Source organism: Callospermophilus lateralis, chromosome X (assembly GCF_048772815.1).
Source record: "Callospermophilus lateralis isolate mCalLat2 chromosome X, mCalLat2.hap1, whole genome shotgun sequence".
Taxonomy (NCBI): Eukaryota; Metazoa; Chordata; class Mammalia; order Rodentia; family Sciuridae; genus Callospermophilus; species Callospermophilus lateralis.
In genome coordinates, this window is record NC_135325.1 from 52,157,238 (window position 1) to 52,170,605 (window position 13,368).

Sequence of the window (13,368 nt, forward strand, 5' to 3'; positions counted from 1 at the left end):
GACAGGAGGCTTGTCAGAAGGAATCCAGGAGTCCAGGTATCTAGTAGGGGGAAATGGTGCTTAGGTTAATCTCATCTTGGCGGTGGGGGGGTGGGGTGGGGTGGAATCCTTATCAGTAGTTCTGTTACCCTCCAGGAGGAGGAAATAACAAAGAAAGTGACAGGCACATCTGGACAAAACGATTTATTAGAGTTACAGTGGGAACTCCCATGCAGGAATATCAGATCTGGGCAATCAGCTCCCCTCATCTCCCTCCTCTGCCAAAGCCTTCTGCTTTTCCTCCCCGCCACCGTCCTCCTGCCGTGCAAATTCCTCAATGACGATGTCCTCAGAGCTTGCAGAAGCAGCAGAGAGAATGGAGGGTTAGGAACTCCTTTCTGAATATCCTCCAGGTTCACTCTCTTTTCTTGATCCCCTCCCTAATCCCTTTCCTGATTGTTTCATTTCCTCTCAGATCTCCCAACACAAAAGCACTCCAGGAATATTGGGAAGGAAATAAGAATGGAGGAGGATGGGACTTGGGGAAAGGATTAGAGAATGAAAGAAGGAAGTAGGGATTAGGGAAAAGGGGAAAAACTGAAAGGGATGAGTGGAAAGGACAATTATAAGAAGAGGATCAGGTAGAAGGTGGGTGATGCAGAAAGAGGAGGGTTTATGAAAAGCCCTGAACTATGACATGGAGTTAAACCATATGTATCCACTGCAAAGGTATTGAAAACAACATCTTTGGGAAGCTTTTTTACATCCCTATCATCTCAAAATGTAGGGTAGCAATTAGCAATAGAGGGGGAATGGGGCCTGCTCCCTTACCTCGTGGCCTCTGTAGCAAGCATGGGAGAAAGAGAAAAATGGAACTGAAGCTGATAAGGGCTTTTTAGTTCCCTGAAGAAAGGTCTTTACTCTTCCTTTCCACGTTTCCCCTGAAATCCTAGACACCCAAACTATTACTGTTCTATTTCTACCCAAACCACTGGACTCCAAGTTATGAGATCAGATCTGCTTGGTCCCCAACCCTCAGGATTATTGGGTTGATGACAAGAGTAGTAATTCCCCCCTGGGTCACTCACCTTGAGATGGCTTTGGGTGAATCAGGGTCAGCGGCAACTCCACACCAACATCACTGCAAGGATCCCAAGGTGGAGTTATTTATCCTCTAAGCCCAAACCTTTTGACCTCCCTCCCTCAGTTTTCCAGTTCTAGATGCCTTCAGACTTTTTAAAAAATATATTTATTTTTTAGTTGTAGTTGAACACAATACCTTTATTTAATTTATTTATATGTGGTGCTGAGGATTGAACCCAGGGTCTCACACATGCTAGGCGAGTGAACGCTCTACCATTGAGCCATAACCCCAGCCTGCCTTCAGACATTTATTAGTCACTCTTTGTCTTCTTATCCCTTTATTCTCCCCTTCTTAACTCCAGTCCTCTTTCCCCGCAGTTTCTCACCTGGCTGTCAGATCTCCTAGGATTCTGTAGGTAGAATGACACCCAAAATTAGCAGTTGGAAATGGGAAGAGGCTACCTAGTTTTACTAGGGGGTGACAATCATAAAGCCAACTCAGCCACAGAATGGTTTCTGCAAGGAAGGTGACTTGCTCACTGAGCTTACAGGTTTGGGAACTTAGTCCAGGAGAAGGGGAAAGAACTTGTTGGGTTAGTCCAATCATAAGAAAAACAGAAGCAAGAAACCCTTCGCTCCCCAGCTTCTGCGCAGATCATCCCTGAACCCTCACTTACCCTCCACAAGATACCATCAGGTTGACTCTGACTTTGTAGGACACCAGGATCCCCAGTAGCTCCTTGTTCATTCCAGGTCGAACACTGGAAGTTGTAATATCCAATTTTGTGTGTTTGGTTGGGAAGGAATTCTTTCATTCCCCAACTTCCTTCCTGTACATTCCCATCATCACACCCTATTTTGTCTTCTCCCAGAATATCTCCCAGGGTCAAATCTCTCCTACCTTTGGGAACCACATTTTTCTTCCTGAAATTCAGTTTACCATATTACCCTCTATTCAAGAGCCTACCTTATTGAATATAACTACTCTGTTTGACTTTCAAGACTCACAATAATCTGGCCTCATCTACTCTTTCTAAACTTTTGTGCCTTAACTCCCTGCTACCTGGGATAAATTGTAGACAGATCCATCCTCTCTCTATAACCTAAAAATGCCACGTGGAGTCCCTCCTTTTAGCCTCTGCTCATGCTGTGGTCCCAGTCTGATGGTATCCAGATCTTATATATTCTTCAAGATATAGATCATTCTGTCGCTTATCAGAACCCCTTGCCAGCTATGTTGGCTTCTTTTAACTTCTGTTGGCCTCATAATCTGAACCACTTGTATTAACATTTAACTGTTAGATTGCATTTGCATTCCTATTTGTTCCTCATGTAGGCCATCTGAAAGCAAAGACTCAAACTTCTTTGTATTCCCCACATTGCTTAGATAGGAATGACCATTTAACAGGTGCCATTAAAAACCTGCTGTTTGAAAACTAAGACACTGGAAGCTGCATAATCTTGGGAAAGTATCTTCATTGCTCTGGGCTGCTGATCCCCTCTCTGGAAAAGGATATTGTTTGGATGATTTCTAAGGTATTTATAGCAATAACAGTCTATAGCTACTTGATTGATAAGGCTTTGTTATAGATGGGATTTATGCTCTTCAAATGGCTTTTGGTGGGAGTCACATTTAGTATTAGGCCCTCAGGTAGCATAGAACCAATTGAATGACATCACAGAAATTATATCTGTTCCTCTCATATCATTCTTTTTCATCCTCATCCTCATTTCTCATCTCCTTATTTTCTACTCCATTTCTGTCTTCTCTAGAGAAGAGTGTTTAGGGCCAGATGATATGTAATAGAATGCTGTCTACCTCTGTTTGACAATGCTGGACAAGAGCCTTCTCTCTGAGCCTCAGGGTTCTTAAGTGGAAAATGGAATAAGAACACCTGCCTAGCCTACTTTAATGAGATTCTTATGAAGATAACAGTACATATGTAAGACCTTTGTGAAATGTGAGATATTATACAATATAAAGATTTTTTTCCACTTCACATTTCCTTCTTTACTGCCTAAGACCAAAGGCTGCAGGTCCCATGGGTGTTTTTCACTTGCTGCTGGCTCTCAGGCCAGGAAGGGTTTTGAACATCAGCCTAGGGGCATTTAAAAATATATAGGCTTCACTGAACGTGAAACTTTAGAAATATTTATATAGCATGTGGAATGGGTTAGGGGTTACATTTGAGCTTACATTGTGCTAGAGGCCAGATTGGTATCTTCATGCTTGAGTTTGCCATCCAGTGCCAGTCCCTGTCTCCGACAGTTGGCAGACAAAAGTGGTGTTACTGAAAAGCTCTGGGTGAAGCTGGAGTTAGCAGCTATGGTCTCCCTTTGAAAGGAGAACAAGAGAAGAACTTAGGCTAGGTTGGTCAACTAAGTGTACTTTCATTACTAAGGGTATTATGCACAATTCTAAGAACCTACTGGGGTATCTAAGAGAAGTGACATATTTAACTGTGAAAAGAGGCAAGAATTAGTTCTGTTTTATTTATTTATTTTTTGTGATACTAGGGATTGAACCCAGGGTGTTGTGCATACGAGGCAAACACTCTACCAACTGAGTTATATCTCCAACCCGCAAGAATTTGTTCTAGTGAGAAGTCCTATGTTCCCACCCTCTCTCAGTATTGTGATGGTCCTCCTATGGGTAAATCACATCCCCTCCCTCTACTTCTCCTGAGAGTCCTTCTATACTTAAGCTCTCACCTTTACCTTTATTCCTGGGTACCCCCTCTTCTTCTTTCTCCAACCCTCTTCTCTGCCTCTTGGTCCATTTCCCACCATCCCATCCCTTGGCTTTGACCCCAGCCCCAGTGTCAGCTCACGTGAACTCCTGAATGAACACAGTCTTGGTGTACTTGTCTAGTGAATACAGGACAACATCTGTGATCTGGTCAACTGAATAAACCAGAAAAAGCATATGACTATTCAGCCAGTTATCCTCAAGACCCCAACTTACTGTCCTCAAATGAAATGTTATACATGATCACCCTATACATGATTCAATAAGATGTGTTCATGGGCAAAGGTATATATTTTGATAAACCTATGTTGGAGTGAAAGCTAAGATGAATTCAGACCGGTAAGTGGGAATGAAAGACAGTTGTGGTTTGGGGGCTAGGTTCAGGGCAAGGGAAAAGAAGCTCACCTGAAATCTTGATTTTTTTGATGACCTTACTGGTGCTGTTGTTGATAGAAACGTTAACAGAGATGGGTTCTCCATGGTAGTGAACCTGAAGCAGGAGGAGGGGCCCATCACAAGTTAGTAGGGCGAACACCCAGATCAAGACCTGGAATTTCTGTTTTCTTAGTACTATTCCTGCCCTGGCTTTTACCTCTGCCTACCCAAGTAGGGAAGCAGTGAAGAAAGGATAACAGATGGGTTCTGGGGTTGGGGCAGGAAGTGGGGATTACCAACCTCCTTGTCCATCCAGGCCTGGAGTTGTAGGGGCTGAACTGACAGAAGGAAACGACGAATGGTCTGGGCCCAGGGTCCAGGGCCTGGCTCCATTGGTGCAAACTGTACTTTCCGAACAACCAATCGCACAGAGTCTCTGAATAGAGGTGAAGGAGTTAGCCAGAACATCTTTTGGAACCATAGACCTCCCCATGACACCCTCACTGTCAAGTCATTGCTTGGGTGTGGGGATGGCAGAAGGTCATCATAAATATGCAGCCATATTTATTCATTTATGTAGTATTTATGACTGCTTTTCCACTACATTGGCAGAGTTGCATAGTTGCAACTCAAACTGTATTGTATGGTCCACAAAAACTAAATATTTATTTTTTGACGCTTTACATAAAATTTTGCAGACTCCTGCCCTAGAGTGAAGAAGAGAAGCCAGAGAGAATTCAGAACTGGGCATCCAAGTTGGTGGCAGTGGTGCTCTGGAGGTTAGAAGTAGGGCTGTTTCTGTGGTAAGAGCAGTATATGTTTCCTGGGAGGGGCTAGAAGCAGTGATTTGGGGAAATACTAAAGAATACCTCTTGGAGACTTTTTCCTCCAGGTTTTCAGCACAGAAACTCTTCACTTCAAAGTCAACCCCACAAGCCTGGAAGGTGCAGAGGCAAAGAGAACTCATTTCCTATGCTGTTTCTCCCTCCCTTTAGGGCCTATAAGAAAATGTCCAATCTTATCCCTTACCTGTCCATCTCTCCAGTCTTATCCATTTGTCTCTCTGTTCCTCCTCCCTAGCACTACCCCTGTAACCCTCTGCTATAGTTTGGATCTAAAATGTTGCCCAAAGGCTCATGTGTTAAAGGTTTAGTCCCCAGCCTATGGTACTATTAGGAAGTGGTAGAACATTTAAAAGTTGAGGCCCTAGTTGGAGGAAGTTAGATCATTGGGAACATACCCTTGAAGGGGATATTGAGACCCCAGCTCCTTCTTGTTTCTTTTCACTTCCTTGACACTGAGGTGAACAGGCCTACTCCACTATGTGCTCCTATGATGATGTATTGTGCCACCACAGGCCCCAAGCACCTGGGCCATGTGACCATGGACTGAAACCTCTGAAACTATGAAGCAAAATAAACCTTCCCTCCTTTTAAGTTGATTATTTTAAGTCTTTTGTCACAGTGACAAAAAGGTAAGTAGTAAAGCCTCTTTCTCAAAACTTAGACCTCACCTTTCCTGAATCTTCAGGACCTGGCTGCAGTGTCACTGAACAGGGCAGATTGGCAACCATCTAGGGAATCAAAAGGAAGTCAGTGAACAGAAAACATAGGGAGTCCCCTCTTATGTTCTATTTCTTTAGCTTTCTCTCTTAATCTTCCCCAGAAACCCTGCCTAGGAATTGGTGTCAGTACCTGCAGGGTAAAAGGATAGGCATTTTCCCCCAGCTTGTGCAGCAGTCGCTCCTGTAAGACTGTGAGGGGACCCTGTGGGCTATTGGACTCAGCTGGAACCACTTGCTGTGTCAGTACATACAGATCTTTGCGGAATGTTAGACCAATCACATCCAAGTCATCACGGCCATAGCGAAATGCACATGTCAATATGACAAACACTACAGGCAAAGGAAGAAAAGAATTACCTGTCAGACCAGTGGGAAAGGAGATCTTAACTGGGTCATAGCAAGATACAGAGAGGCAGTGTAATATAGTCAAAAGAGTATGGCCATAAACAAAAAGATTAATGTACTTGAATATAATAAAATCTAAAGTTAATTAATTACTTAATTTTTGCAGTAAAGAAGATCAAACCCAGGGGTGCTCTACCACTGAGCTTCATCTCAAGCTTTTTTTTTTTTTCTGAGACAAGTTCTCACTATGTTACTGTGGCTGGCCTCAAACTTGCTATCCTCTTGCCTCAGCCTCTCAAGTACCTGGGATTACAAGTGTGTACCACTGTGCCTCGCTAAATTGCTGAGGCAAGATTTGAACTCATGATCCTCCTGTCTCAGCCTCCCAAATCATTGGGTTACAGGTGTGCACCATTGTGCCCAGCTTTAGGTGTTGAAATTTAATAGTCAGTGTAATGGTATTCAGATGATCTTTAAGAGGTGATTAAGTCATGAGCATTTCTTCCCTTGTGAATGGGATTAAGGGTCTTATTAAAAAACCTTCGTGCAGCATTCATCTCTCTTGCCCTTCTGCCTTCTGCCATGTGAGGACACAGCATTTCTCCCTCCAGAGGATACAGCAGCAAGGCACCATTTTGGAAGCAGAGACTAGCCCTCACCAGACAACTGAGCCTGCAAAACCTTGATCTTTTTCCAGCCTCTAGAACTGTGAGAAAGTATTTCTGTGCTTTATGTATTACCCAGTGTCATGTGTTTTGTTATAGCCGCACAAATGGTCTAAGACACATATTAACATGATTAAATCTCAACTATTGAGTAAAAACACTAACTACAGAATTATATGCAGAGTATGTTACCATTTATATAAAGTTTAAAATAATTTATAACAATATCAAAGTTGATCACAGATACGTAAATATGGTTTTGAAATATGGAAACATCATGAGAGTAACAAACACCAAATATGGGGTAGTAGTTACCTGGGGAGAGGAGACAAGAAGAATGAGTGTGGGAGGGAGGTAGCAAGATAGGATCAGGGAAGGATACATAAGAAAAGAGAGTGAATATGATTTATGGTCAGAATACCTGGGTTTGAACAGAATATATACAAATTCATTGAGTATTTTTCTTGTCAGATGGGACTGCACTAAGAACTCTACATATGTTATTGAGACTTCACAACAATCCTCAAGTATTTTTTTTAAGTTGTTCTTTTTTCATTTTCTTTCTTTCTTTCTTTTTTTCTTTTTTTTTTTTTTTGAACTATGGATTGAACTCAGGGATTCTCTACCACTGAGCTACATCCCCAATCCTAATTATTTATTTATTTATTTTCTATGACAGGGCCTTGCCAAATTGCCCAGGCAGACCTCAAACTTGAGATCCTCCTGCCTCAGCCTCCCCAATTGCTGGGATTCCAGATGTGCACCACTGAACCCAGCTCAAGTATTATCTTTACAAGTAAAGAAAACAAGTTCAGAATAGTTAAGTAATGGCCCAGAATTTCAACACATACCTGTCTACCTCCAAAGCCTAGAATTATGGGTGCCCAACTTCACTTACAGGATGGTTGTGAGTAGTTAATATATAAGAAAACCCTTTGTAAATTGTAAAGTGATTAGAAATATGAATGATGATGATAGGCATCTTGGCAGAAATGGAACAGTTATAATAGAACTCAAATTTTATATGTACTACTTGAAATTAGGGGCAGATAGAAAGCCTCTGAAATGCACTAAGAGAGTGTGGGATGGGATAGAGAGGGTTGTCTAAGGCCAGAGTGAAAAAAGAGATTGATTTCTATCAGAGGCCCTGACCCAGAAACTAAAAAACTACCAATAGCCATGCACAAAATAGAAAATAACTTATTATAGTATTTTAAATAGATCAATCTATTTAACACCAGATTATCTTCTTCTAAAAATAAGAATTAGCCAGATGTGTGACACATGCCCGTGATCCCAGCAACTTGGGAGACTGAGGCAGGAGAATAGCAAGTTCAAAGCCAACCTCAGCAACTTAGTGAGACCCTGTCTCAAAACAAAAAACAAAAAGTGCTAGGGATATGGCTCAGTGGTTATGTGTCCCTGGGTTCAATACACAGTACTAAAATTTTTTTAACGTAAAAATTAAGAATAAGGGGATGAAGTTGTAGTTCAGTGGCTGAGCACTTTCCTATAGCATGTGTGAGGCACTAGGTTTGATCCTCAGTACCACATAAAAATAAAATAAATAAAGATATTGTGTTCATCTACAGACAAAAAAAATTAAAAAGAATGAGGAAAATGAAAGTGAATCTATACTCAAAAGATATAATAAAGACTGAGAATAGGGGCTGGGGATGTGGCTCAAGCGGTAGCGCGCTCGCCTGGCATGCGTGCGGCCCAGGTTTTATCCTCAGCACCACACACAAAGATGTTGTATCCGCTGATAACTAAAAAAAAAATATTAAAATTCTCTCTCAAAAAAAAAAGACTGAGAATAATGATAATACCAGTGTTTTTATAAGAATTGGGATATTTGGCAGTATCATGTACTTCAGGATGTAGAGTTAATTGGTATGAACAATTTAGCAATAGGTATAGAAAGTTTAAAACTGCATGAATACACTTTATCCATTAATTCAGCTTATAGCCATTTAGTCTGAACAAGTAATCAGTATAAGTGTGTGTGCACATACATATATACACATATATACGTACTTACATATATACTGCACACACAAGGATGTGCTTTATAGCATTGTTTATAACAGTAAAAAATTGAAAGCAAAGTGACTGTCCAACAATTGAAGATTGTAAATACAATTATGATGAACTATAAGCACATTATGGTACACCCATATGATACAGTACCAGACAAAGAGTTACAGATTTTTATATATTGACATAGGTTTAAGAGATTGTTATAAAATGTTATTTATGGTATAGCATTTAGATAAAATATAGATGTGTTTGCACAGAAAGTCTGAATAAGAACTAAAATATTATTGGAAATCATCCACGATTAAAGGTTATAGGGCCGGACACAGTGGTGGCTTGGGAGGCTGAAATAGGAGAATCGCAAGTTCAAAGCCAGCCTCAGCAATGATGAGGTGCTAAGCCCCTCAGTGAGACCCCGTCTCTAAATAAAATACAAAATAGGGCTGGCAATGTGGCTTAATGGTTGAGTACCCTTGAGTTCAATCCCAATACAAAAAAAATATATGGAAAGGCTGGGCACAGTGGCAATCTCCTCTAATCCCAGTGACTCAGGAGGCTGAGGTAGAAGGATTGCAAGTTGGAGGCCAGCCTCAGCAATTTAGTGAGACTCTGTTGCAATAAATAAATAAATAATAAAGGACTGGGGATGTGGCTCAGTGGTGCAGTGCCCCTGGATTCAATCCCTAGTACCACAGACAAAAAAAAAATGTTATAAGATTGTGGGCTCCTAGTTTTCTAATATTTTTACAATTACAACAACAATTAAAGTGGCAGAAAGGGAAAACAAGGAATAAAGGAAAGGAAAAAAGAAGGTGAGAAGGAGATGAAAAAAGATAGTCATGGGGCTGGAGCTATAGAGAACACATTCAGCTTGTAGGAAGCCCTAGTTTGGATCCCCAGCACCAAAAAATAAAGATAGCTGGAAGAAGGCAGGAGGAGGGATGAAATACAAGAGATGAGGAATAAAAAAAAAAAAAAAAAAAAAAAAAAAAAGGTCAGGACAGGTGAGGCAGAAGAGGATCTAGGGGCCCATGAGGTGAGGGTGTTAACCAGATGAATTGTTCTTGGCACATCTTTCTGTGCCATGTAAGGAGGGCAGCAAAATAAGTCCTCAGCTCCTGTCCAAGCTCTAATTGGCTTTCAAGCAGTTTAGGATTAATCTTTTTTTGTGCCAGAAAATAGCTTGTTTTTATTTTCTTTTAAAAGCTAACATCTAAAGTTAACTTATATTTTCTTCATTATAGGAATAATATATATTAATGTTATGAACATCAGAAAATAAAATAAAAATCAAAGATCTACATAATATTCCAGAGATAACTGCCATTAATATCTGTTATATATACAACCCAACTTGTTTCTATAATTGAACACAAGCCAAACTTGGTTATTTATGATTATTTATGACTTCACTTTCATTGCCTTTTTTTTGTGTGTGTGTGTGGGGGGGGGGGGTTAGGTACTGAAGATTGAATCAAGGGCACTTTTCTCCTGAGCTTCATTCCAAGCCTTTTAAATTTTTTTCTAGACAGGGTCTTACTAAATTGCTGAAGCTGGCCTCAAACTTGTGATCTTTCTGCCTCATCCTCCTAAGTAGCTATGATTACAGGTGTGTGCCACCATCCCTGGCCTTCATTGCCTTTTTAAAATCAAGCATTTTATTTTGTGATCACTATAGGTTCATGTACAATTGTAAGAAATAGTACAGGGAGAGCCCAGATAGATTGTAGTTAAACAATAATTTGCTCATACCACTACATATCCTGATCTATTACTGGCCTTTATTACTCAGTGGTGTTGAATAAGCATATTTTGCATCCACAAATGCACCTTAATGGAAAAGCATATCAGAAAATATGATGTAAAGAAGATGATCTTCATAAGGTTAAAAAAAAACTACATAAAATAATTAGGATTAAACTTGAGAAACATGCACAATTCAAATGAATAATAGTATAAAATTCTACTAGGAGGACATAAGAGAAGATTCAAATAAGGAAAAATACATCTTATTCCTGGCCTCAGCATGCATTCTTTACATTTTTGTTATTTAAAAGTAAAGATTTCTGGGGGCTGGGGCTGGGGCTGGGGCTATTTAAAGTAAAGATTTCTTTCTATAGATTATTCTGAGGATTTTTAGGAATGTGACAAATTATTTAGGTTTTAGAAATATAGTTTGGAGAATCTTAAAGTTAGTTAATTTATGGCTATACCCCAGGGTTTCTGTGATATTTAAAACTGGCCAGATTGCTTATCCACACTGCTTAATCTGAAAGATTAAGGCTAATTTATTCCTCAGTATCTAAAGGTTACATCTGAACTAGTATTCATCAACTTGCTGTGAACCTTTTTCAAATCAAACTCAATTCTCAGTCTAGTTGGATCACAGTGGGGTTAATCCATAGTGAGAATTAAAAGGAAAAAATGCAATGAAAAAATATTTCATATAATCTTGATCTATAGTACTGCTGCCAGAGTAATATTTCTTGCTGTTATTTCCTGTGGTTATTTTGTTCCTTTGTTTAGGACTTTTTAAAAGGAAAGGTTAGGCGGTTTTCCAACACAAAAGGAGAGATGGAAAGACATATTCCAGAGGTTGCAAAATGGTAGGCTGAGGGTCACATTCAGCCTCCAGAAAAAAGAAGTATTTTGATTTAGCCAGGCTTTTAATAATCATTTAGTGAGTTTCCAACTTTTGAAAATCAGAAAATTTGCATAAAAATATGAATTTTTGGTGTACTAAATCATTCCATAGGCAGTCTAAACCCATGTTCAGATCAATAGCCAAGCAAGGGTACCACCAACAATGATGGAGAAAATAGAAATTTTCAAAAGAAACTGTTTTAATTTCAACACACATAAGTTTTATATAATTTTGAGGAATAAAAATTTATGTTTTAGAAATGTATTTATTTCTAACATTATTTGGAGAAGGGGTACCACTGGGCTGGAGATATAGCTTAGTGGTAAAGTGTTTGCTTCACATATATAAGGCCCTGGGTTCGATTCTCAGCACTACCAAAAAAAAAAAAAAAAAGAGAGAGAGAGGGAAGGGGTGCCATAATCTTTTCAGATTTGAGGCCTCTAAAGGTTTTATTCTTATTCTTATTTCCACTTCTTCCATAACAATGAGAAAATTTGACCATACTGGGCTGGAATTTCCAGTTGTTAGCCTCCATCAGATAAGGCATTCGTAGTTCCTACTACTTTCTGGTTTTCCTACACCCCTCTGGTCTAGTCCACTCATCAGGTTGTCTGTTTAACATGTATGACATTTCAGTTAGGAACCCCTAAAACAAAGACCAACAAAGATTTTTACTTACTCTTTCGACCTTTTAGGTACTCAGGGTCAACCAGGACTACACCATCTGTAGAGAGAAGGAGAGATGACACTCTGGTCAGAAAATTTCTCCAGCTGTGAAACAGAAGTTGATCCTTGAAATGGTTCTTCCCATGTCCCCCTTCAATTGGCCCTCTTTTACTAAATGGTCCTTCCTACACTTTCTTTTATTCCCTGGTTCCTATTCCCTTTTCCCAGGCTCTTCCCCTTTTTTGACTCACTGACCAATGGGTTCCACTGTGTCCACATGGTCCATGAAGTCCCGTTTCCCCAGGTAGATGGAGAGCTGTTGTGGAACAACCTCCCATGTTAGTCTAACAATCATTTATGAACAGATTTCTATTAAGTCTCCAACCCAAACCCCTGAGACCTTGGCGGATGTACCCACCTATCCCTTTTGCCCTTTCATTTGCCCAGCTGGGCCAAGTACTCTCACCTTCCCATTGGAGCTGGTCTTCTTAAACACCCTATGGGGAGAAAATGAGGAAGAGGGAAGGAAGGTTAGGAGAGCAGAGGAAGAGAAGAGGGAGGGAGATAAAAGAAAGGGAAGTATGAAAAAAAGGAAATAATTCTAGGATTAGAAGAGGCTTCAAGAAAATGAGATGGAGCAATGGTAGAGGTAATTGAGGTGTAATCCAAGGCCACAAGTTAGGGAGAGGTTGAAAACCCTTCTACCCCAAAGGTAAATACTTGGGTTTGGGCAGGGAGCAATTCACAGATTTAGAGCATTAAACGTGTTATTACTTACTTGGAGCTGCTGGCCATGGAGTTGATGTTGAGCCTTTTCTGAGATGAGGGAAAGAAGAAGGAAAGCTCAGTTATTTGGTCCCTATCCTCCTCATCCCATTTCAATATACCATCTACACATACCTAGTGTGACAGAAGCCTTCCTCCTTAAATATATACCTCACTACCAAGTGCCTTCAGTTCTCCTTCCTGCCAAAAGTACTTCTTAAGCCATATTCTAAGCTATCCTGGACAAGGTAAAAACACTCCTATTTTGTACAAATTGTGACTAACCATGCTACCTATTCTCCAAAAAGGATTGGACTTCATGGAATGGCTGGAGGACTCTTGAGAGCCTTCAGAGAGAAAGAACTTATCTGGAAAGCAGCTGGACAGAGTTTTTGATCCAGAAAAATGTGTTTATTGGACTGAATGAGACTGGACATCACCTGGTCACACAGTAGGTTCCAAGACACGTTTGTTAGATACATGAATGAATCATGAA

The 13,368-nt window shown here is 40.2% G+C and overlaps 1 protein-coding gene across 1 annotated transcript; it reads right to left on the bottom strand.

Annotated features, from left to right (window-relative positions):
- Window positions 1-234: 234 nt before the first annotated feature.
- Window positions 235-12,902, bottom strand: Arr3 (arrestin 3). The gene is made up of 16 exons (XM_077107163.1): window positions 12,886-12,902; window positions 12,574-12,604; window positions 12,363-12,423; window positions 12,121-12,165; window positions 5,881-6,080; window positions 5,700-5,759; window positions 5,056-5,123; window positions 4,487-4,622; window positions 4,217-4,301; window positions 3,894-3,966; window positions 3,260-3,397; window positions 1,740-1,823; window positions 1,449-1,472; window positions 1,068-1,120; window positions 811-820; window positions 235-334 (listed from the first exon to the last, which is right to left on the bottom strand). The coding sequence occupies exons 1-16, from the start codon at window positions 12,900-12,902 to the stop codon at window positions 235-237; spliced, it is 1,185 nt and encodes a 394-aa protein (XP_076963278.1).
- Window positions 12,903-13,368: the final 466 nt, after the last annotated feature.

Bases quoted from the DNA above. Each gene is read 5' to 3' on its own strand.
- Arr3 (XM_077107163.1), bottom strand. The intron at 6,081-12,120 runs GTAAGTAAAAAT...CTTTGCCTGTAG, and splicing joins GTACCTAAAAGGTCGAAAGA to TGTTTGTCATATTGACATGT. The intron at 5,760-5,880 runs GTACTGACACCA...TTGATTCCCTAG, and splicing joins CCTATCCTTTTACCCTGCAG to ATGGTTGCCAATCTGCCCTG.